The sequence below is a fragment of the Bombus impatiens genome, unplaced genomic scaffold (assembly GCF_000188095.3).
Source record: "Bombus impatiens unplaced genomic scaffold, BIMP_2.2 scf_0102, whole genome shotgun sequence".
Taxonomy (NCBI): domain Eukaryota; kingdom Metazoa; phylum Arthropoda; class Insecta; order Hymenoptera; family Apidae; genus Bombus; species Bombus impatiens.
This window is the reverse complement of record NT_176521.1, coordinates 480811-506276: the sequence shown is the minus strand read 5'-3', so window position 1 is coordinate 506276 and position 25466 is coordinate 480811. Positions and strand designations below refer to the sequence as shown.

Sequence of the window (25466 nt, the reverse complement as noted above, 5' to 3'; positions counted from 1 at the left end):
CTGCATGGTTTTCTATCGTGAAAATTTCAATTCGTAATAACCTTTTGTGAGACGAAAGAGGGGGACAGACAGTGTCAAGTGTAACCTTGGATGTGATATCTTACGCATATTGAAAGGGAACTTGAGCGCTGTTATTATCGGGTATGGTGTTACAGTCGTGGTCGTGGTGTGAACGCGCGTGGTTCTTTTCGTGGAGGTTCTGAAAACTGTCAAAGTAGACAGACGAAAGGATACAAGTGTTTTCTTATTGCAGAGTGTCGTTTTATTCTTTTTTGTTCAATGATTCTTTACAAGTTGTGCATTAGTGGTACGTATATTTTATGAATTATTTATTATTTGCGTACGAATATGTATATTAATTGTGTTCGGTTATGTCTTAACCAAAACAAATTTTCTATCCACGATATTAATAAGTTTTTAAATAATTTAAAACTGAATTGATTGATAAGACAGTTTTTTATAGATCTTTAAATGTACGAAGAAAGATAATGATGAAAAAGATTTTGAAATGAGAGTTTTTTTTATATAAGATGTTGATACAGTACTTTTTGCAAAATATCTTATTTTTTATTCTCAGTGAAATTTTTAAGAAATTTATAGATATATTATAATTATTTAAATAATTGAATACTGAGCTATTACGAAAAATAAGGCGGTATCGATAAACAAAATAATAACAATTAAAATCTCCAATTTTTGTATTATAAAAAAATGAAATTTAAGAATGGAATAAAAATAAATTTAAAAAGAAGTATGTTAAAAATTAAAATGGGAAAGGACTAAGACTAATTATGTCACATCTTTTTCTCTTTAATGATGAAGATTCGTTGTATTTGGTTGTCGACGTCAAAAGCGAAAGTGGATTGGATAGTCGCTGATATGACTTGTCTTTTCGAAGAAGACCACAATATAGTGCTGGATCTGATAAATTATAATAAATAATCAACGAAAAGCCAACAATCAGCCATCGAGAATAAAAACTGCATATGCACTCAGAATAAAAGATGATTGATATAGGTATGTTAATCTAATTATTAATAGTTATGACTATATACGAATAAAAATTTTTTAGTTAAATATTATTAATTTATCTATTATGGATATTAGAACGTAAATGGTTCAATTAATATTTAAATCGTTACGATAAATCTTTAATGAAAATTAATGATTTTGAGTTTATCAATTTTGCATTAATTTAAATATTTATTTTCATCGGGTTAAAATAAAGCTTATTTTCATTTTTTGGTATCTTCCAATATAATTACAAAAGTATTCTTACAATTGTAATAATATAATTTAAGGATTGATTAAGTTTGAGAATTAAATAACGAAAGAAAACATTATTTAAAGATTCAATGTGGAATTTGAAGTGTATAAAAGATAGGATGGAGAATGAAAGATTCTTATAACGAATTGTTTTATAATTATTTTCTTACAAAATTATACGATATTTCCCTAAGTAGAATAGTGCAAACTGTAATCTTATATGAGTTTTTAAAATTTTAACGAAAACGAAAAATAAATTATTATTATAAATATCAATGATAGTAAATGATAGTAGATATGAAGATAAATGATAGTAAAAATGAGAAATTAAGATTAATAAATAATTTGTTTTCAATAGTTCAAAACAAAACAATTGATTAATTTATAAAGGATTACAAAAAATTTCATTGATTTCCTTTTTTGTCTTGAAATAACTTTATGTATAAAATGTTAGTTTATATTATAGCGTTTAAGAGAAATGGAAAATACTTTAATCTGAAATGTAATAGTAAAAAATAATTCTAACCAAAGACTTGACGAAGTAAGTACGTCATTTACCAAGAAAAAGTGATAGCGTCGTCAGCTATTTATCATTTCTTCCTCCCTTCGCAAGTTATTATTTTATGCGCACATTTACTAAAGCTAATCAGAATGCTACACAATAGTTAGAAACTGAGCGGGACCAAGTCTATTAACCTATTGAACCATGAATTGTCGAAGAGATTTCATGGGCAGTTCATTTCAGATGAAAAGAAGAAGATTGTCAATTGCAGATTTATAAACGCATTCTTTTACAATCTTGTCAATTGGCCATATTTGATGAGTTACATTCAACAGTATGTACTTCTTAATTTAACTACATTTTCATATTTTCGCAACTGGGTACGTATCTGTATGAACACATTAGCAGCCGATGGCGTAACGTTTTTTTTTTCAACAATCGTATCGTTAATAAACGATTTTTCTGGTACGTATATACAATCGCAAAACTTGAATAACAATTTAGAAAACATATATATCTATGTATACGTCCAATTTTCTAAATTAAGAAAATGCATATAAGTCCAATTTTCTAGATCTGGAAAATGTATGTTATATTGTAAAATGTATTGTAAAATGTATATAATGTATGTTATATATATGTTTAATTTTCTAGATTAGAAATTTTGTTATTCAAGTTTTGCTATATATTGATACTTTTTTCACTCGCTATGCCTGCCGAATATTGTTTAAAACTGACTGTATTTGCTAATTTCGATGAAATTAGAATGTAACATAGAGAATTACATTTTGTATGCTAAAATTAAAAGAAAATAGAAGAATATACGGTATCGACTGCTCTATCATCATAAGATCACGAAATACAAATTAGTCGTCATTTTTTCTTGCTGATGGAAAATCTATTATTTCAATTAATATTTTTCGTGTAATTATCGATTCTTTATTTCAATGTGATCGTTTTCCATAGAAGTCACGAATGTACGTATTTCTCACGTAATACTTAGCAAAGAAACGTAAAAAATACCTAGAAGAAAACAACAGGTCCAAGTTCTCCGTAGCAAAACCTGTTTCCCTCGCAATTTACTTTGGCTATTAGCGATTGAATTCTTCTTCTTCCTTTTTTTTTTTCTTTCATTTTGCATGGTCGCCTCTTCCTGCTTCCGCGAACATACGATACGGATTAGTCTAAGCTCGTGATCAAGGTGAGGGTAATCGATGAGGGCGGAGTGTTTACGTCGATTTCCATTACGTAGAACGAGAGAAACGACGGCTTGACAAACACGAGTCACCTTTGACGCAACGCGAATATATGACAGTCAGCTGCATCATACGACCAGAGACCAGGATATTGTCGGCCGGTCTCGTCACGTGGCTGCTATGTCAATGATTCGAGACGTCAACCAAACGCCTATTGCGTGATCGGTTCCTGATTTATGTTATGACAATACTAATAGTCGCTTGATCTCAGTCATAGGTTCAATAGAGTTACAGCACAACTTCATTTAGTGGAATGAAATTTTAGCCGATGTTTGATATAAATGAGTTTCTAACGATTGAATAGGATTATTCAAAAGTGAGCTTCTACTATATGAATGAAAAATGATAGATAGTGAAGAGAATTAGTGAGTTTTTATTACATGCATTATATTTCGTTGTATTATAGTACGTGTCCATTTATTGAAATGAAATTTGACTCGATGTTCAAGTAAACGTGTTTCTGACCGTCGAATGCGATTATTTGAAGGCGAGCTTCCATTACATGAATGAAAGTCATAGGCGGTGAAAAGGATTAGTGGACCTTTATTATATTACAATAGAACACCATTTATTGGAATGAAAGTCAATATCCAATTAAACGAACTTATTACTTCTACGTTCATTTCATTCACTTGTTTACATGTTTTTGCTATCGATTTAATTTTGAGTCCCAAGTTCAGTTGCGTATTCATTTTTATTAAGTCATTGTTTTGTACGTTTTCATTTATCATATAAGATCGAGTTTTCACAACTAATGATACGTTCTAATCCTTTTGTTATTGTTTCTTCGAAACTGAAGAATCATAAAGATACAGGTGACCCTCTTATGGCACGGACGTCTGTATCGGACAATTTGATAGTCACGGGAACCTTGGTACAAATTAAGATTTTAAAGATTAATGGAATAACAATTTTATTGCTAATTTTGTTCAGAAAGTTTTTTGAGAAAGATATATCGAACGACGATATCGTCATTATAATGAAATAAAATCAACACATTTTTGCATGGTACCAAAAATGGAAGCTAGTAAACAATTTTATAAATTTATTTAAATCTTTAATAGTATCATTAAATGTATAGTTTATAAAAGTAACTGTCTGAGATATATGTAAACATTGAAATATCGCGTTTGGAGCAACGCATTGTTAATTTATTTCATTGTTATTTTTCATTTTAATTATGAAGCGAAGGAATATCAAAAGAACATTCAATGATAAGTTTACTACTCTTGTGTAACTTTTTCTTGTCCTACGATTTTATTGAAACTCGTAACTAAATTGGATGGTCGATTATGTTCAATGAAAATGGCTTTTGGCAAAATTCTCATGTCGTAAATGTCATTCTTTGCATCATCGGAACGCGACTTCTCCGATGATGTCATTGGACGAGGTGAACAGTCGAACCGACTCGATAAACTAAAAATAGCAGTTTCTGTTTATGCTTTTTTAATTTTTTCTCTTTTTATTTTCGTATGCTAATTTCGAACAATCGCCAACGTTGCTGAAAAATTCCTTCGGTGGGAACGAGATACGATCGATCTTAGAGGCACAAATAGTGCGACATAGGAAATAAATCTTATCAGTTGCCCAAGTTCAAGTGAAAATCTGACATACTTTATCAGGAATGATGCATTGAATTATATAATAGGATAAAGTTCGTTGAAAACGAGATCGTCTTTGAAATCGATATTTTTGGTCGGAAGTAAAAGTGTATTTCGCTATTCCGTTGGCTAACAATGAGAATTTACTATTGGTTTATTTAAAAATATTGCGAGTTCGTTATCGGACCGTAAAAAAACAAATGTGAGTTCCATTCTTTTAGCAGTCTTTAAGTCTATGGTTTAGTATTAATGTATTTGGTAATATACTACTATTTCCTTTACATTAATCATCGATGATATGAAATATTAATTATAATGAATTGGAAAGAATAATTTCATACTTTTACAACTGTTTAATATTTCTTATAACGGTTGATTTGCTCTCTGAAATAATATAAAAATGTTATTAGTAAGAATTTAATGGTATATAATGTTCGATTGTGAATTCATAATTTTAGTAGGTTCTTGATGCGAGCAAAATTTGGCGCGAGTTTTGAATTCTCTTTTCTCTTAAGCATCGTGCAATGAATAGCACGTGCGATATTATGACTAATTTTTATGAAATAATTCGAGAGAAATGCAAATTGACAATTTTAAGAACCGTTCGAAAATAAAATATACCTTTCGTTTCTCCTATCCCGTTAAAAAGGATCATAAATCTAAAGCACTCATTTTTACGAAATTTATAGACAAGATATTAAAAATATGATAAACGATACTAAAAAATTACTATAACTTCATTAATATTCCAAACTTCTTTATCAAATATCAGAATGTTAGAAATTATAGCGAGTGTTACATATATATTCTAAATGTCATACACTCTCAGAAAATTAGAAACAAAAGAAATCGATCCTTTCTTACCCGAACCGTGCAAACACTCCTTAAACCGGAATGCCAATGTATCATAACCTCATTAACAACGTCCACGTTCTATTTGTGCACGTTGTGCACATTATTGTGAATCGCATAAAAATAGAAATCCGGCATTCGCCAGGGGAAGAAGAGCGAGGAAAATTCGTCGGGGACTATTTTCGGAAAAACCTTTGAATTATTTTCAAGAGTTTCGGTATATTTACCGTAGACACGAGCCAAATTTTACTTTTCACAATTTTTTTCTTTCCTTAAACCAAGTCCCCAATAAAATAAGAACACAAAACAGCCAACGGAAACGACCAACTGCGGAAGCCAATGACAGAAACGAACATAGGAAATGAAAACGAGAAAGGAAAAAAAGGAACGAGGAAGAGAGATGGAAAGAGCGAGAGTAGCGGGAACGCGATAATTCGAAGCAAACTCGTGACTAGTCATTGATCGACCGCGAGACGTCGAGCGCCGCGACGCCCTCTCTCCTTTTCCTAACCCCAGCGGCGCGGCCCGGCGCGGCGTCCCCACCTGTACTTGTTCACAATCGTGTCAGACATTTAAGCGTCACGTCGGAAACACGCCTCCCTCTTTCTCTCGCTCTCTCCTCTCTTCCCCCTTTGTTTCTCTCTCTCTCTCTCTCCTTCGCTCTTTTCATTCGTCGTTCATCGACTCGTCGTCGCGTCGTCGGCCGCGTCTCGCGGACCAGAAGAAGAAATTCGTCGACGAATCTCGAGTGCTCGTTTCGTGTTTCCTGTCGGTTTCGTCGTTCGAGTAGAGAGAAACGAGACTAGAGATAGAGATAGAGATAGAACGAAAAGGAGAGAGACGGAGAAACTGGCGCACGCAGCACGCGAAACAGAGACACTTCTTTGCTACGTGAAACTCTATTCTTCTCTTTTTCTTTTCTTTGCAGAGGAAGAAACGTGCCGGTGGTCGACGCGCGAGTGTTTCCGTGCGAGCTTCATGATTCGATTGACCCAGTGAATAATCACGAGGAACGGAAGAAAAGAAGAACCGAAAAGGGGGAAACGTTTCTCAAGTGGTTGTGCGTTTTGTTTCGTGGCAAAATGTGCTGTGGCCAGCTGCAATGCGCGGACGAAACGTTCGACACGAGTCTTGGTTGATCGTTCTTCGTGAAGATATCCCCGGTGCGCGGACAGGGAGTATCAGTATGTCCTAATGCTAATGTCGAGGATTCGTCGAATTTCGACGTCGGTTTGCTGGTGCTACCCCGTATCGCCGTGCTCATTGAATCGCTTTGTTTGAATGGGGTGGCGGTGAACGACCGTTTCTAGGTCGGTTGAGATCCACACGGGAGCTTAATTGACGCGCATCGAGGGATTCTAGGAGCGGGTCGTAGGCGAAATTGGGATATCGAACGCGGACCTTTTCGCGCGGTACGCGGGTTCGGGACAAAGCTTTTCTCACGGAGGCTTTCCGCGTCGCATGGAAAACGACGTTTTTCTTACTTCTGCGATCTTCGTCAGTCAGTGTCGATCGTTCCGCATCAAATCCGTAAACGTCTCGCGCGACCAAAATTAGGTCACTGGAAGACATATTACGACCATTAGCATCCAGCAGAATCTTCAACGGAATTGATAAAAAATTTAACAGAGAGTTGATAGGACGAAGTTAACTAGTAAAAACTCGCTGATATAGGAACGAGCGTTTCGCGAAAACTTGGGAATATAAAGTCGATATGTTTTGTTTCCAAACGCCGTTCACACGCGCGTCACGCGTGCTCGTGTCCTCCTTATCTTCCAACAAGACGAAGACCTCCTCGATGAGCATGATTCTTCCAGCGAACAAGACTTCGGGCTCCAAGTGTGACAGGCAAGACTCGGAAGCGACGAGTGAAGGTTCCGGCTCTTCTATCGGCTACATTGACCAGGAACCATCGGTCTCTGATACGAGCAGCACCGACAGCACGCTTCCGGATATCAAAGCGGATTACCTCGATCCTGAGACTTTGTCACCTGGACCTGATTCTCTGATTGTACCAACTTCTATTGTCATCGTGGAGAATGGAATAGACGAGCCAAATAACATACTTGCGGAGGATAACGAACAGAGTCACCATGCGACCCCTTCCTCTTCTCCTGAGAAGCAGTCGTACAGCAACAGACGGTCCAAGAAGTTGCTGCTTCGTCTACGTTCCGATTCTTCGACCAACAAAGAGGACAGCTTGGACACGGTTGATGATTCGATCGAGGCTGTGTCGGTGGCTTCGAATAAAGAAGAAGAACATAGAGACGAGGAGAAAGAATATAAGTCTGGAGAAACTTTGCTGACGAATTCTTCGTCGTCGGTGCTGATCGACTCTGTAGATACCGAAGAAGATATTCTAAGAAACTCTAGAGTAACTGCAGCTTCTGAGAACGATATATCCTCGTTGCAGAACGTGTTCAGCGAATCAGAGAAGGAGAACGTATCCAATCAGGAAACGGAAACCGAGACGGAAGAAGGATCCTCGTTACCTTTGAGTCCCGCTGGCCCGTCAACTGGAGGCTTATCTTCGTCGACAGTACCTTATTATAATTTTCTCTGTGTTAATGGTGGATCTATGCGCCAGGAGATGACCAGCACCAGCTCTCCTCAGTTGTCTTCGGATAGCAATCACAGATCCAGCGCTGAATCTACTGCAGTTGATGCCTGCAGTTCGTTTAACGTTGAGAAGAGCTCGAGGATAGATACGTTGAAGTCAGAAGGCTTGGAAAGCACGTTTTGCCTACCTGCAGCAAGATCTTGCCCTAATTTGGAGAGACAGAGCGCTGGGTGCTCGCCAACTAGCGGATCCTCTTCTTCTAGTCCTAGTCCAGGGCCTGTCGGGCCTAGATTTAAACCTATAGAGGAAGGAGACATTCAAGTGTGTTTTTTGAATTATACCAACCTCGTGAAGAAGATCTTGTCAAGTAAATATCTGAGGAGGTGGGAGACGCATCATCTTTATTTGAACGACACCTGTATCTCGTCGAAAACGGTGAGTCGGGTTTTTGGATATGTTGGATATAAACAATCGAAATTACTAGCATCTCTATTTACTACATTTTATATTTTATTCAAAAACTAATAGAGTTTTCATACTTAATAAAAGTATTTTTTTTTTTACACAAAAGCTTTAACAAATTTTCCTTTTTATTTGGTATTTTACATTGTAGGGCACGTATGGCGAATGAAGCAACAAATTTATTGTAAAATCAGATTTATAGAAAATAAGAATAATGAGTTTGTATTGAATATCATCAGGACCCTCTGACACGATAATTATTAACTAATAATATTAGCAAATTCACAAGTTATAGGTTGTAGATTATAAATATGTAATAAAATAACTTGTAATTTGCTGATTTTGATATATGTATTTCGTTTGTGTTATTATAAAACTTGTTACTATATACATATAATGCAAGAGAATTTGTTAATACTAATAACTTGGAACTTGTGATTTCAAAACTTTCACTATACATGTACAATAACGTTAGCGAAATTGTGTAAGTGGTCTCAGCTGTCCTGACACATATTTACCGGTAGTATATACGGTGAACTGGGATTGAATGGTTTAAAATTAATTATTTCATTATGGTAATCTTAATATTAATATTATAATAATAAAGAACACTACTATTAATAATCATATTAATACAATGTCAATATTAAATGTATTAACTATAGCAATCTCTCTCTTTCTCCCTTTCTTCTTCCTATTTTTGTATATTACGCGTATTCTATGTATACTTGTATCTTTAAATTTTCCACAAATGCATAATAATAACGATTAGCTTTGCCATCAAAATAAGTAAAAGATTATTTTATGAACGTATTATGAAAACTAGAGGGATTAGGCGATTCGGAAGTATTTCGAGTTAAATTTTAACTCCATTGTTCTACAATAGATGGTTTCTATTTTTGCCCTCTATGCAAAACATTTTCGTAGAAGGACGCTGCGAAACATTTTGAGCAGTTTACATAAAGTTATTTCACGAGTATTCTTCATTTTCCGTATCGTTATGTATCGTATCTTGTACATTGTACATAATTGACTTTTATAAGTTTCTTGTCATGTGCGTCATTAATGCCCAAAGGTAAAGTATTTATGAACCAAAGAAACGCGTTTTGCAGTCTATGAACTATGTGTAATGTTAAGTAGATTTAAAAGGAAAGGAGCAAAGAAAGAGAAGAATCATATATTAGGTTGTCCGAAAAGTTTCTTTCGTTTGATAAGGGAACGATAGAAGCACAGCATTTTTTATTATTTTATTGAATTATGTATGATCCATTTTGATAGTAATGGAACAAAATAATAAAAGAAAAAATGTTGTGCATCCATTATTTCCTTATAAAACAAAAGAAACTTTTCGGATAACCTAATACTTGTCTCTCAGTAATTAAATGTCTTAACGTGACTTGACGTGGTTCCAAAGTTTTATTAAAAGCCATAATTTTCGTATGACGCGGGAGATGTTCGCAGATAAAATAGAGCGGCTATATTTCTTTCAGGATTAATTTGTGATTGTAACACGATATTTTTTAGTCTTTTCGGAGGATATTTCATGGATTTCCATAGAAACTTTATCAATAAAAAATAAAATGGGAATACATAAACGCATAATCACAAACGAGGGAAAAAGATAGAAAATATGAGGAATAATGATTCAAGCTTTGGTATATAGTATAATACATACAGCGGATGAATACATACATGACATCTATGTATGTTTTCCATTGGTGGATTTATTTTATCTATACTAGATCTATTTATTATTAGATCGCAGTTTTTCATGCATATATGTATAGGAAATTTAAAGCTGCAGAACTGCGCATATAATATAAAAATATACACATTAAATATCCGAATTATGGCATGGTTCTTGTAATATTTAACGAATGAAACAAATTTTTGCTTAGATTTTGTTTCTTTAATTGCAACCATAACAATTTAGAGCACAAACATTCGCAGTCTACTTATAATTTCGCTGTTAGACTGTTATCGACAGACGAAAGGACTGCGAAACGTGCAAATAAATAATCGTTTCTTTCATATTCTTCTGCATTCGTGGATTTACGTATATTTCTACGAATATCTGTTTCGTTTCGTGTCTGATACGAACTCCTTTTTGACTTTAATTGATCGTTTACAAGTTGCACGAACTACTATAACAATTGATATTATTAATAATATTCTATGAATAATTAATATAATATATGTATATTACTGACGAAATCGGAAGCTGAATTTTATAATCTTCGATACTTCCCTAAAAAGATAAATTATCGATGCCATAATTTAAATTTAATTCACCGTAAATGACACTATTCGCTTGAATCGTGCGAGTTTATCGGCGAAGATTTCTTCGTTAGCTGTCAGTGAATGGTAAATCGTTAGGAATTTAATTAATTTTGTTTTATGGCTATTACGTCATTAAGTTTCTTGCCGATATCGCATCTGCAATTACAAGTCGTACCATGCGTCTTAAACTTTCCAATAATTACTACTTATACATCAACTGGTTATTTATTTCCTGCTAACATAATATTATGATAAAAAGACAAATGCCTCACATGTGTTAACTATTAAAAACATCGCGTGACAATATAATATATCAATGATGCTAACTTTATTAATATGCTGTATATGTAACTTGCTGATAATTACAGGTTAATAATTCAAAACTAATACTTGGTCAATGTGCGCAGAATTGCTAGAATTGACGCAGATATTGTAATTGTGATAAATCATGCCGTTTTACGTTATTTTACGTTAGTCGAGGCTGCGAGTGTTTCGTCAGATTTTAAACTCAAACATCTAACTTACATACAGTTGTGCGAGGATTGGAAGCAAAAGATAAAGAACTGGAATTAGTATGCAAACATTTTTTAGCTTCTGAGAAATGTAGTATTGCGGATGGAACATTAAGAGTTTGCGTTTTAATGCAATTTAATTATTTAAGCAGATTTTTATCTTTCTATGAATATAAAGTTTTCCAGAATTATTATTAGAAAAGATGTTCATCTATAACTATTTTACATAGATATAAAAAGCTATTTACTGTTATATGTAGTCATATATTCATTCAGAGTTAAATTTGTTATAATACACACTGTCATATGAACTTGCGATACTCGTAAGAAAAATTGACTATCATTTCATCATTTTCATCTGAACCGTGTCTACAGAGTTGCTAAATTAAACAAATATATTCATCAATTTAAATTTCCTCTTACATTCGCATTTTTTTAACAGCAGAATCTGTCTACCAGCCCTTCGTTCGAAACTTTTTCCTTTTTTTGTTTTGTTTCCTCTCTCCCCAATATAAAAGAATAAAGCAATTCTTGTTCCCTGTTTGAAACGATTGCCGTTTGCTACATCGGTATCTCGCCTGAATTCGTCGAATGTTAGTATAGATAACGATCTTTTGTCGGGAAACGAGAAATGTATAACCAGATTGGAACTCGTCGTTGCTTGTATCAGGTGATCAGAAAAAGAAAAGGTAAAAAAAAAAAGAAAAAGAAGAAAAAGAAGGAAAAAGAAAAGAGAAAAATGAATCGAGCTGGCTTTTTCGCGGTGCAAGCGTAATCTGAAGCGGTCGCGAGACGCATTCAGGGTCGGCTTTGACGCAAGTGATGCACACGCACACGCACACGTGCACGCACGTGCACCTCCCTTTTGTCTCTTTTCCGTGTACACGTTTACGTGACAAGCGTGCATACGTTTGCGTGAATGTATCGAGAACTGCACGCGACGCAACGTTTGCAATTTTACGTATTTTGAACAAGTATCTGCGTTTTATGCGGGAAAATTAGGGTACGAAGAGTCAGCTAGTCCCAGGGAATAGTCATTTTTCGATGCTTTCTATTTTATCGCGTTTCATCTAAGGTGATCAATTTCTCTCTTATGTTCACATGCACTTATGGAAAATTTGAAGATGCAAAAATCCATAGAACTATAGAATCCATAGAACCATATTCATAAATATATAGTATTCAAATATATATATATATATATGATATTCAAGGTATAATACTCGTTGTAAAATTTAACGAGCAAAACAAATTTCTCCTTAGATTTCATTTTTTTAGGTATTATTTATTGATATTCCATTTGCCCTCTGGGATCTTGAGAGGCTTTGGTTTTTACATCCTTATATCTACTTTTCTCTACTCACTAAGTAGTATAAATCATTTTTTTTTTGTACTTCTGTTCATACAAATAGCAATTTACATAAATTTCCGGAGTTTAGTAATATCATTTTTATTAGGTCGACATTCCTAGGTTGATATTCTTTTTATTAACTATTTGAGACTTGATGCAAGTGTTTACATTAACAAATACATACATGTATGTATACATGAACTGATTTGCTTACTTGTTTGTATCTTTTTAAAACTGCAATCTTTCCTTCCTTCTTTAAAAATTGGGAACACTATGTAGAATAACTTTTGATATATTATAATTAGTTAATTTTTTTATTAAATAATTTCCAATTTTTAAAAGCTTCGAATTTCTGTAGAACTATCTCTTTGTGTTTATATGCTAAGTTTTCAACGATCAAATTTTATGTTAATTTTTAGATTGTGAACTATGGTACATTACTTTTTCTACTATCTGACGTTACAATTAATTTACTATTTAATTTTGTTTCTTTATTATGAAATCTTTTTGATACTATGTTATCAATAACGAATTTTATTAGTTCTTAAGTAATTCAGGTAATTTCTGTGACATATGAACTATTACTTTTCGAAAATGAGTATACGAGAAGTGACGAACTAAGTTTGGTATCGACAATTTTAATTAACTTTGTATAACTTTAAATTATTGCGATACGTAAAAGTTTCAAATCTTAAAGTCTATAATATTTCAGTCTTGTAAATTGAAAGTTTCTATATTTTAAAAGCTCGTATAAATAGGTATATCTTTGTATTTATATCCGAAACGACAGTTTGGCCAAACAGTTATCCGATTTTTAAACTTTTTAATATTGAGATATTATTTCTTTTTTCGTTACAGTATAAAATTTACGAAAGTAAGATTTAAATGCTAATACAAGAAACATAGAGGCATTTAAAGTTTGTAATCTGACTTTGTAATAATACAGCCATTTAAATTCAAGTACGAAATAATTATAGTTCTCATTTAGATATGCAGTCTTTAATATTGAAATGTATCCAAATTACCCGCATTACAACCGTTTAACTAACTATCATTCTAATCATTCTATCAACATATCTGCGTTGATCTGTAAAATTTAAATTTTAAAATAATATCGTCGATTTAAATTATTAAAAATTATGTTAATATGGTTAATAGATTGCAGACATTTATGAACTGAGGTGAAAATTAAGCTTTCTAAAATGTATAGTAAAGCGTTCAGTATCATATTTACGTATTAAAACAAATCCTTATATATGTATTCGGATTCTATTCTCTTAGTTCAGATATTCACGCAATTATGAATAAAGATAATATTTAGAATATTATAAACGCTTAAAACTATAAAAGAATAAGACTAAGTGGGTATTTGCTCGTACGCTTACTTTTCAACGTAGCATTATTTTTTTATTGGACTCTATACATTTTATTTTATATGAAAGCACGCGCTATTAAGTGATATGGAATTTAATACACTTGAATGTTTTCAATCAGTATGTGGATGCCATAATAAATACTTTTCGTAGCCACTGTAAATTATTTAGATATAATTTGTTTTAGAGAACGGGATTTTTTCGACAACCAATACCTTATAATAACATGTCGGATATACGAAAGTATGCTGTTGCTAGATGGGATCCTACTTACAAGAACTGCCTTAGCATAGTTCTGCCAAACAGTTCTCTTCTTCTCCAAGCGAATAATGCTTATACCAGGGACCAATGGTATCATTCGATACTATGGAAGGTAAATTCTTGTATAATTCTTTCTTTCTATTTTTTGCAAATTCTACTTGTCTTTTCCTCTTTTGATCTAAGCACATATGTAATATCTCTAGAAATTCGAGATATTTAAAGACATTTGGAAAGACGAACTAAAAACGAAGAAAGTACACGTATCGGAATTTTTTTTATAAACAGCAATACAATCTTCGATGTGACGACGGAGTAAATAAATTAATTAATAATAAAACAAGCGTGAGAAGAGTTTCGAAATGTTGACGTTTAACTATCGAATAATGAGCCCAAAAGTATGTTGTTATACGATAAGGAAAAAACATTTCTATTAGTGTAATCCTGTATCAAAATTACCAAAAAGAAGAACATATTCACTTGTGCTATTTATTCAAAGTGATGTTTGAAGTGCAGCATCATGATAATTCAAGAATGTATGTAATGAATGGCATTCTAAGCCATTAGAGTATCTAGTCTTTTAGAAAGTAATATATGTGAAAGTGATACAAAAGAGGGGCACCAATAAGCTCATAATTCATTAAAAAAGTGATACATACACCTCCTCTCAGAAATCTTAGAACAGTTGTCATATTTGTTTCAAAATTGGACAAATGTAAGTGATAGTAAATTTCTACAGAACATCGTTTAACTTCATATTTTATGTAACAGAAAAAGTAATGTAAGCTAAAGCGAAGTTAATAATTCTAAATACCTATAGTTTTATTAAAGATAGAAGATGTCCCAAGAGTTTTGAGCGGGAGTGTACATCATCGATTATGTAAACGGATCTTATGTAAGTGAATTTACGCAATCTAATATGTGTGAATTTCGAATTTTCAGAGGAGTATCTTTAAATATCAGCATCTAGTATCTCTAAATACCCGAGAGGAAGTGATCATCAAAGAATTGAAGTCAATGGTTGATTTCGCGTTATGGACGTCGCTCCAGGACGAAAGAGTGTCTGTAGCGCCGTTAGAAGCTGTTGCAAAGCATCTCGAAGATTCGGCCGTCGAAAATCCATCAGAGAAATATTCGGAGAAATCGACAGAAGAAGTGTCCCGATATCGAAACGACCGGAAACATTGGGCTGAAGCTGTTCTCTCCGTGGTATCTCCTCTTTTAGACAAAGTTGCACTTCCAGTCTGTTTAACGAGGGTTCTTGTGAAGTTGGCTCAACAGCATCCACAGTCGTCCTTGGTCACAGCCATAAGTCCAGCGATAACGAGATGCCTCAAGCATACGGTGGATTTTGGCAAATCCCTGGACATGAGGAAACTATTGCAAGTGTTTATAGCTTCTTTGTATGCAACGGATGGAGAGCAAGCGATCAGGGATTATATCGCTTCAGTTCACGGGCCTGGAAGCGACTGTCCTCACCCGAGGATGCTTCCTAATCTGGTGTCCGTTTGCGTCGCTGCGGTTTTCCATAGGTGAGTTTGCTTCTTCTTTCTTTTCGCTTTTTTATGGACAAATTTACAACTCACAATCTGACATTAGATATTACAATAATATTGTACTTATATGTAGGAATGTTTATTATAAATTAACAGAAAAGACAGTATGATAACACAATATTGTAGCACTCTCACAAAATTGAATATAATATCGCACTTCACAAATTCGCTTAACACTATTTCTACGTCACAGCAACACGATGAACTTCTCTCGATCACGATTAATTCAACTCTGGCCACATTGCCACGCTCACTTTTCCTGTGACAAACCTTGGTAACGCTCACAACACTCCTTGACAACATTAACACATCTTAACAACGTTTATAAACAATCAGCCACGTCTTTCGCCAACGTCACACCATCCCACATATATAATAATAAATAATAATTATATTCAAATATAAGGAGAGTCGCGTAGTCTGAATCTCAAATGGTGCATTCGTATTGGAAATTATGGTACTTGGACTAAATGGTGCGTTCGTATTGGAAATTATGGTAATTGGAAGATATTTGAAGTATGAGTTGCAAATTTGTGAAACTTCTGTGTATTGTACAAGATTTCTTTTGTATTCACGTCAAGAAATGAATATAAAGTTCCTTAACATATTTATTATTGAAGCAATTAATATTGATATTATTTTTCCAAATTTAAACTCATACGAAACGATTACGCGAGCGTTCTGATTATTTATGACAGTCAGTATAATAAGGTTCCGATATTCTTACCGTAAACATTTTTAACATTGAATATACGCGACTTATAGGAAAATCTAATTATTTAATACGGTTGATGATTGTCGATAGAATAATATTTAATAGTACATCAAATTCAAACTTCCAAGAAATGTTAAAAATTTACATGTTTTTTAAAATACTTCTAAAAATTATCATGTAAAATTAATACAATATTTTTAAACATTTCATAATAATGTTTGTTATGTGCATGTTCGATTCCGTAGAAAATTTTGGGAAAAGATGTCCAACGTATTCCCTCAAACACTTTTTAGTAGAACTTATTAAAAAAAAAAAAAAAAAAAAAAAAAAGAAAAGACTAATTGCACGTGGCGAGTGCATTGTTGCAAATTGCGTGAGTCACCCTGTATTTTATCCACGCTTCATTAAAGCGTATCAAAGGCATGAAGGCACGTTCTGGAGTGCCTTGTTTGAAAGTGCAGAAACTAACCCTTTAACGAAGAATATGACTTTAGTTAACTGCTTGAGAACAATTCTGCGGAAAATCTCGCTTAATTTCACGTTAGAATCTTTTTAATAATATTTTCGTTTTATTTTTCCTTAAAATTTCATGCAAATATAATCTAATATATTAAAAATATGCTTTATCTTAATATAAAATATAAAATATAATTATATTTTATATAATATTTATTAATTATATTTTATATAATTATATTTTATAATAATATAAAATATAAAATATAATTTCTCAAAGAATGTATTTATAGAAAGAAATATGTACGCATTAAGACACTTTTTATTTAGTATCTCTATATTTTTGTATAATAAAATATTAGTATTTTACCTCGGTATTCTATATCAATATAGCTTTCTGCAACATTTTTTATTTTTATTTACTGTGACTTGAAAAAATATGCTACATACGATCTTTAGATAAAATAGCAAAAAATTTAATGGAAAATGAAAAAGAAATCAATTTACATATGTACAATATACAGAAGAATACATTATGTGCGTCGATTCGTGAATCACATACCTGTGAATCTACATGTAAGATAATTAACTAATTCAAACGAAGAGAAGATGCGGTATCATTTCTTGTGAACGAGGCAACAAATCTCCTTATCTTGTGATATTTTTGCTGATATGAATGATAATTTTTTTTTTTTGTTACGTTGCAATATCTTTTTCCTTTGCGTTCCTTTAATTAATGTATTTTCGCATCAACAGGCGCAATATCTAAATACGTTGTTCGCATAATAAATTCGACAAAAATTTGAATAAAAAAGGTTCCACGTTCTGTAAGAATCTTTTTAATTCTTTTGTTTACATACGTAAAGACCATTTAATAATCTACCAAATACTATCGTATCGTCAGTCAAAGGAACATATATTCGATGCGAAATATTTTATTTCCGATTTGATACAGCTTTTACTTTTATGCTAACTCGTAAATACGTCAGCTTGCTTTTTTACACGCGTCCAGGCGCACTAAAAGAACAGGTAAAATTTAGAAGTCCATTCGTTACAACATGTCAAACGCACAACTGTGCGGAAAAAGCCGCTATGACGCGAAATAAATTATATATAGTAGAGAACATTCTTGCGTACCACAAACGAAATGCGAATTAATGAAACTAATTACGAGCCGTTCAATTGCAGATTCGAAGTGGTTAATCGTTCTTTGCCGGAAAACGAAAAATCGCCGACCTTGCCTCCATTGGATTGTTACCTTCTGGTGCTAAATATCGCGTAAGTTTCATCACTAACGCGCTCATTATTACATATGGAATGCGAACATTTATGCAAATTTATATTTTCATGAGTACAATTAAAAAGAGTTAAACCCTGATGGAAAATTGTTTTACTAAGTAAATAGTAATTGTTCCGCTAAATATTATAACGAGCGTTGTATTTCGGCTATTCTATTGTACATATATTTGTATATTTTTGCATCTTCGAATATTTTATAAATTGCATAAATATCCGCGGTCTAATTACAAGTAAACTATACCCTTTTTTCTCTTTCTTTTAAATTTCAAATCGCAAGAGCTAACTATTATTTTCTTTTCTAGATCAGAATATGCCGATTGGAGGCCAGAACTCGGTGCTTTATTGCAACCCGTACCATTCCCAGAGGAAGCTTTTGCTATGAAAGAGGTCCAACAATCGATATTAATGTGCGTAATTAGCCGTTTAGCGAAAGACACGAGATGCGTTGTGCATCGTGTTCTACTTCCGATTAGGGAACCCAGACCTGGATGGATTCATATTGCCGCACCATCCAGTCCGGATTGTCCTGATCAAGGAGAATTGTTTGGCGAAATGGTAATTTTTCATTTTCTACATTAATCCAAATAAATAATGCCATAGAAATAAAATTGACTTCTTTCTTTATTTATGCGATAGAATAAAAAGGAATTCCTTTTGCCACAAATACAAATTTGTGCTAAAAAGCACGATATCATCTTTGGTATGATAATTGATCCTCTACTGTTTTTTTATCCAGTTAACTACCTTACTGGCGTGCTGCTGTCGAAGAAAGAAGTTCATCAGCTGGCTGATGAAACAAGTACGCGACGATTGTATACTATTAGCAGTAAGAGGCTGCGAGGCTGCCCAAGAAGGTCTTTGTTTAATGCTAGAGTGGCATTTGCTGTCAAGCAAAGAAGCTAAATTGCAAATAGTTAGTGCGTTAGAGTCAACCATTTCAGGCAAGGAACGATACGCAGCTCTTTGCCAGAGACAAAGGAATTTGCAGCAACTTGTGAGTAAAGAGCACTTTCAAATACAAATTTTGGAGCACTGTCAAATACACAATTTTTCGGATAATATGTTGTTATAAACTAAATTAAATTGAATTTCGTATGTTTCCGATTTATATACTTGCTACTGTAAATCTATAAATTTTTCAATTGTAAATCAAACAAGAAATATGACTGATTTCAAATATATGTTCATTGTTTAATGGTGATGTAATATCATTATAGATTTTATTTTACAATAAGAAAAAATAGACGTGACTTGAAATTTCATAAAGAGAAAAGTCCTTTCATGACCGGGAAGCTGAAAAATAGACTATGACTATTATTACTATAAGATATATTTTTTCTATATGGTATAAGTTTTTGTTTTGTATTGAAACAGCTTCGGAAAGGAGGTCCTAGACGACTGACGTTACCAGCCCGGGCGACAGACGCGGACGTTGCCCTTATTCTGAGCGGAAGGGCTCTTGGCAGCTTGGAATACCTTAGTTTGGCCTTTACCTCGGTGACCTCGGCTTGCGCCGAGCAGCTAATCAAATTACCAGCTTTGAGGCATCTGAACTTGTGGGCCACGCAGTTCGGTGACGCTGGCCTACAAATGATTAGCGAACACTTGCAGAAACTGCAGGTCCTGAATCTTTGTGAAACCCCTGTTTCAGATAAAGGAATCTCTAGCTTGGCCTGTAAGGAAATATTGAATGTTAATATCGTTTTGTCCAAAGAGAATGTATCTTGATATGTTTAGTATACATTTTATATGAACTCTTATCTCTATATTTTCATAAGATGAATTTTTATTTTAACATCTACTTTCATATATTTTGTACTTTACAACCTAGATATTCATATACTGCACATACAGTGGCTACAAAAAGAAAAAAAATGTTAGTATACCATTAGATCCAAGCAGCACTTTCATATGGCTAAAAATTTGGTACTATGAAAATGAAGTATAGAATCTGATAAAGAAACGTTTCATTGAAAAATATGTATGTGTCAATACTTTCTGTAGCCGCTGTATGAAGTTAATATAAAATCTCTACTCAATTTCTTAATTAATCTGAACATTTATTCAATCTTTAAATTTTCAGCACTAACGAGTTTAAAGAAGCTGAACCTGAATAGCACGAAACTGTCCGTTCAGACGTTCGAATCCCTGAAGAAGTGTTTGCCAGCTCTGCAAGAGTTCGACGTGAGATACACAGACGCTTGGTAGCCAGAGCTTTCTTCCTATATCCAGTCGAACAATTCCAACAACTCCAGTATCAAAGAGAAAAGACAGAGTTAGACGAGATTCAGACGAACGAAGAGAAAGGTTCGAATGGTGAAAACAATTTGACGAGTCGTTGAAAGATATCGTGGCATCTAGTGTATTGCGTGCTGTTTTATCGACGAAACGAAAAGAGTTATTTTAGATGTAAAAGATGGCTCTGGCATACGGGAGTATACCGGGAGTCTTTTAGAGGTGTAGTTAAGAATATGGATAGTTTGAGTTCCAAACGGGACACTTTCCTCGTTTACGTGAGAACAAAAGATATTTTCAATCGTTGTTAAGATTGACTAAAAAAAAAAAAAAATATATGCACGTGTCTAGGACTACAATAAAAGCCTGAAAGAGTAAGATGATTTTACTCGATGAAGAATCGAAGCGAGAAAACTTTCAAGAAGTATCGTTAACTGCCCAAGAATTGACGTTTCGACATAAAGAAAAAAAGAGAGGTGGACACTCATCGAAGTTAGAATAGAAAGAGAGTGGAAATTCGTAGCGACTCTATAAATAGTTGATTCATGTAGGAATAAGTAAGAGGACATCGAGAGATCGTTTCCGATGGCACAGGGACTTGCTGTTCGGCGACAGGAGTCCGAATTATTATTCGGTCGACCGCAAGTCTCCAAGTGCGTTGCCTTTTTCCTGAATCCTACGCGTTACGTTTTATTCCGATTTTAAGCTGTTAACGTTTTTAATTTGAAGATATAATATAATTTATCGATATAGTAATAACGAATAGAGTGTAGATCGTTTAATTTATTATTTGTATATTTATTGAATTTTGAGTTCGCGATAGGATATTATTAATTTCTTTTCGATATACTTGATTCGCTTTATTTCGTTCCTTGTAAATATTATTTGATAGACGCGTTATTCTTGAAAGACGTTTCTTCGAATGTGATCTACATAGTTAAGTAAACGTAGTTTTATAAAGGGAACAGAAATATGCATTTAATTGAGATTCGATTTGATTGCGCAGATATCAAAAGGATACCGGATAGAACTGACGATGAGTGAAAATAGATTCCTGATGATGTATTTTTATTTCGGTTGGTTTTTAGTTAGACCATCGAATAGAACAGCCAACAACTCGTTCGCTGTGGCTTGTTCTTTTAATGTACATTTTAAAACTCGTTGTTAAGATATTCAACTAACAAGATACTATCTTAAATCTAATGATCTAATCTATAAAGTAAAAATTTGAACTATGTGTATGCTATTAACAAAAATATTATATATCCTCGATGAAGATATTGGGTGTTTGAGAAAGGATAACAAATATTTTAGGATATTCGTAAAAATAAATAAAGATTTTGATACCAAAAATTTAATAATTCCAGAGAGAGTTTATTTAGATAATGTAATTAAATTTTCAAAATTAGTAAATTTTATTGAATAATGATATCTGTTTATATATAAAGGGAAATAGGAATACACAATTATTTATGATTAAAGATATGTTGTAAACTTAATTCTATTTTTAATTATAAGTTCCTTTCTGCTTATTTTGATGAGTATTACGTATGTATTTTTAATGTTTTTCACCCTTTCTTCGACACCCTCTATATTAACAGTTTCTACCAAACATAATTTGACAACGTTGACTTCGTCGAACGAAAGATTTACGTGAATTAGTCATATATACCTTCTATTGAAAATCAACGTGTTCATTAGTCGGTTACTATTCACTTGTATGTACAAGTAAAGTCGGGGAAGAAAATTTGTCAAAAGAGAAGCGAACGTTTTACATGGAAAAGTCGAAAAACAAAGGGACACATAATAAATATTTTAAGACTATAATAAGTGAATAAAATATTTGTCATTTTACCACGTATTCGTTCGAAATTTTTATACGCTTGGTTTATTCCTTGATAGAACATTTGCTATTTGTAAGAATCCGAATATCATATTTCATATAATATTAGAACAATCAGAGTAGTTAAAATGACCAATTTCTAATTTTTTATAGAAATTTTGTTTAATTGGAAAATTATAAGTCCCTTTACTTTACGACTTTTGTTCGTGAATCGAGAGAAAAAGTGTATGTTGTCATCGTGTAAAGTAATATCAGATTTATTTTATTTATATTATAGCTTGTACGCTAGGTGATAAATACGGATGAACTTCTTACCGAACGAGAGTGTGTTCTCGAAGAAGATTCTTTGCCGAGGATTCTTGCTCTTTTTTCCTTTGAATAGCGCTCAACTGCCTTAGCGATCAAGCTCTGAGCGGCCACTGCCATAACGTGTGCGAACCAGAAGAGACTCAACTGTCCGTTGCACTCGTTAGAATCAAGTTTTTCGTTTAAATTTTAACTCTTCGGGTGTTTCGAAAATAATACTCGGCTGCGAAAATGTCGATTGCTTGTCTGGGATTTTCTTAGGACTGTTCGACAGTTCCAAAATATCCGGCTTTTGGGGTTCATATTATAATCAGCTTCGAATATTTCAATTATTCAACTGTCCTCTATTTAAGACATTTTATCATCAAAAGTAATATTTTCTTTTTAAAAAGTTGAGAATATCGTATCGTATAAAAATTGAAAAAGTACAAATAGCGTTTCTATATTACACATAGTAGGATGATTTCATTTCCAAGCGGTGTATCTTTTGCAATTGAATCGTAGCTGGTTAAACTTCACGAAAACAGTGGTTCGTTAGTTTTAAGGAGAATGATACGAAACTGTATGAACGCGAATTTGAATTTTTGTCTTGTTAATCTTTTTACAATTGTAAGAAAGATATCATATTTATGCATTGAATACCAGCGTTGTTAGATATTTTTTCTTAATGAATAACAATTTGAAAGTACTGCCCTATGAAATAAAACTTATCTAAATGTTAAACAGAATAATTAAGATAATATATATATATTATTACTATTGCGTATATCTTTTCCATTTTTGAAGGAAAAGGCTTTCGAAATTACGTTTATATCATTTTTCTCGTATTTTCGTTTTCATATAAAGTACACGCCGAAAATTCGAGCAGCTGTTTTCGAAACACCCTGTACGCGAATCGTGCAAAACGAACTTTACTCTAAGATTCGGAGAAATTTATATTATTAACTTCGTCGATTGTGTGTGACTGTCTTTTCGCCTATGATGAACTAAAATACATATTCTACTCTTCTTCCTCCACCACTTCTCCTTCTTCTTCACTCAAAGAATTTATACACTTTTAAGAAATCGATCAAACACACTTACAATTAGTAATGTTCTATTTCCTTTGCGAAAACTTTAGGGAAATGTACAATTACGAATGTTTAACCCATTAACTGCCAGATTTCTTTCTTCTTCAAATTATCATACGTACATACACGCGTATAATTCTATAGATTTCAATCTCGATTCCAATCAATTTAATATATGCGTTTGAAATATCAAATTCAAATATATTCTTCGAAAAAATAAAAAAGCCCTCATTTGGGTATCATGGAAACCGTGAAATCTACAAATTTCTTATTCCTAATTTTATGGTCCCTAAACGAGGATTATCGCAGATAATGGGTTAATTAATAGAGCAACATTATTATCTTATTTTCATTAAAATCTCTGTATATAATATACATATAGAATATTAAGGAAGAAAAGATTTAATTTAAGATTTTAAAAGTTTATAGGATCTATGAAGAGAACAGTATAGAAAGTGCATGTGCTGATTAACACTAAAGAAAATGGTAAAAACGCTATAAACTCTTAAAGTCGTGAAATCTGACCCTTTTGACGTATGTGTATGTGTACGCCCTATTTTGTAATAGTTGTACAATATTTATTCGGCCTCTCTCCGATGGTTAGTGCATTTAAAATATAACTTCCGATTTATTCAAGAACTTCCACGGAGAAGGAATTGCTGTAGCTTTGAAACAAATGGTATCTATATGTTCCTTAGTGTAAATATAAAGTTAAGTTTTATTTTTAATTACGATCTCTAGACTTCGACTATTTATATGTAACAACAGGATTTTCCGTTCCCGTGCAGAATGTTAACGTAACACATTGACATACATAGGAAGAGTAATAAGCAAAATGGTTATTTAAGCCAGACAGTTTCTTTTTTCAAGTATTTATGTTATTTCAAGAAAAGTATATATATATATATATACTTTTGTACAAGTATATTTACAACTTTTGTAAATGAATAAGAAGCGATAAGAAGTTATCTCTCTCGTCCTTCGATTTACGCGGCTAGACGCTATATTGGTATTATCCTTTTATGGTATTTATTTATGTTAAAAAATCCTTGTTTGTGATCGTACGTATCGTATCATCCTGACCATTCTTTGGTTAATTTTTAATGAAAAAGAAAAGGTTGATTACCTTGGACATCCTGCGCAACATATCTGAAATAAATATTTTTATACGTATACACCAGTTTCTTCTCTTACATACTTTTATTTCTTGCACTAATGAATTACAAAATGTTTACATTAATAGGTTTACGCTTCTCTCAGCCATAATGGAATTATTTGTTGAATAAATTTATTGCGTATATCGAAGGAAGGAGTGTGTAATGAAATTTTATTCGTGATAGAAAAAATAATAAATTATTATGTTTTTTAATTTTTAATGGGCCTAAGTATCGTGTACATTTATGTGTTATTTATTTCGATATTTATCGTATTTCTTTTTGGTACCTCGCAATATACAATACATTATTAATAAACTATATACGCACCTATTCTCTTCATTCAAGCAACGCGTAGAAATATTTCGAAAATTTGTCTCTCTGTCACGTACAAATGTTCTTCCTAAATTTCGCAACGATTAGTTCATCTTGTACCGTAAACATTTTCTTATACGAACGTGTATATATATAGTTTTTTTTAATACCTATCGTAAAGAGCCTCGTTATTCCGTGACATTGTAAGTAGACACTCTTTAGTAAAGAAAAAAAAGAACACACA

At 32.8% G+C, this 25466-nt stretch overlaps 1 protein-coding gene across 4 annotated transcripts; it reads left to right on the top strand.

Annotated features, from left to right (window-relative positions):
* Window positions 1-137: 137 nt before the first annotated feature.
* On the top strand, window positions 138-23703 carry LOC100740371 (C-Maf-inducing protein-like). Of its 4 annotated transcripts, XM_012394987.3 has the most exons (10): window positions 138-307; window positions 823-1017; window positions 6406-8472; window positions 14203-14388; window positions 15216-15805; window positions 18189-18278; window positions 18602-18854; window positions 19036-19293; window positions 19674-19974; window positions 20383-23703. In XM_012394987.3, the coding sequence occupies exons 3-10, from the start codon at window positions 7192-7194 to the stop codon at window positions 20505-20507; spliced, it is 3084 nt and encodes a 1027-aa protein (XP_012250410.1). In that variant the 5' UTR covers window positions 138-307; window positions 823-1017; window positions 6406-7191; the 3' UTR covers window positions 20508-23703. The 4 variants fall into 4 exon arrangements, with proteins under 4 accessions (XP_012250410.1, XP_012250412.1, XP_033174440.1 ...); XM_012394989.3 differs by lacking the exon at window positions 823-1017; XM_033318549.1 differs by lacking the exons at window positions 138-307; window positions 823-1017 and having other exon boundaries at window positions 5947-6661; window positions 7152-8472.
* The last annotated feature ends 1763 nt before the right edge of the window (window positions 23704-25466 follow it).

Coding starts and splice junctions, on each gene's coding strand:
- LOC100740371 (XM_012394989.3), top strand. CDS start 7,192: ATGTTTTGTTTCCAAACGCCGTTCACACGCGCGTCACGCGTGCTCGTG. Junction 8,473..14,202: donor CCTGTATCTCGTCGAAAACG/GTGAGTCGGGTT, acceptor AATTTGTTTTAG/AGAACGGGATTTTTTCGACA. Junction 15,806..18,188: donor GTCGCTGCGGTTTTCCATAG/GTGAGTTTGCTT, acceptor GTTCAATTGCAG/ATTCGAAGTGGTTAATCGTT.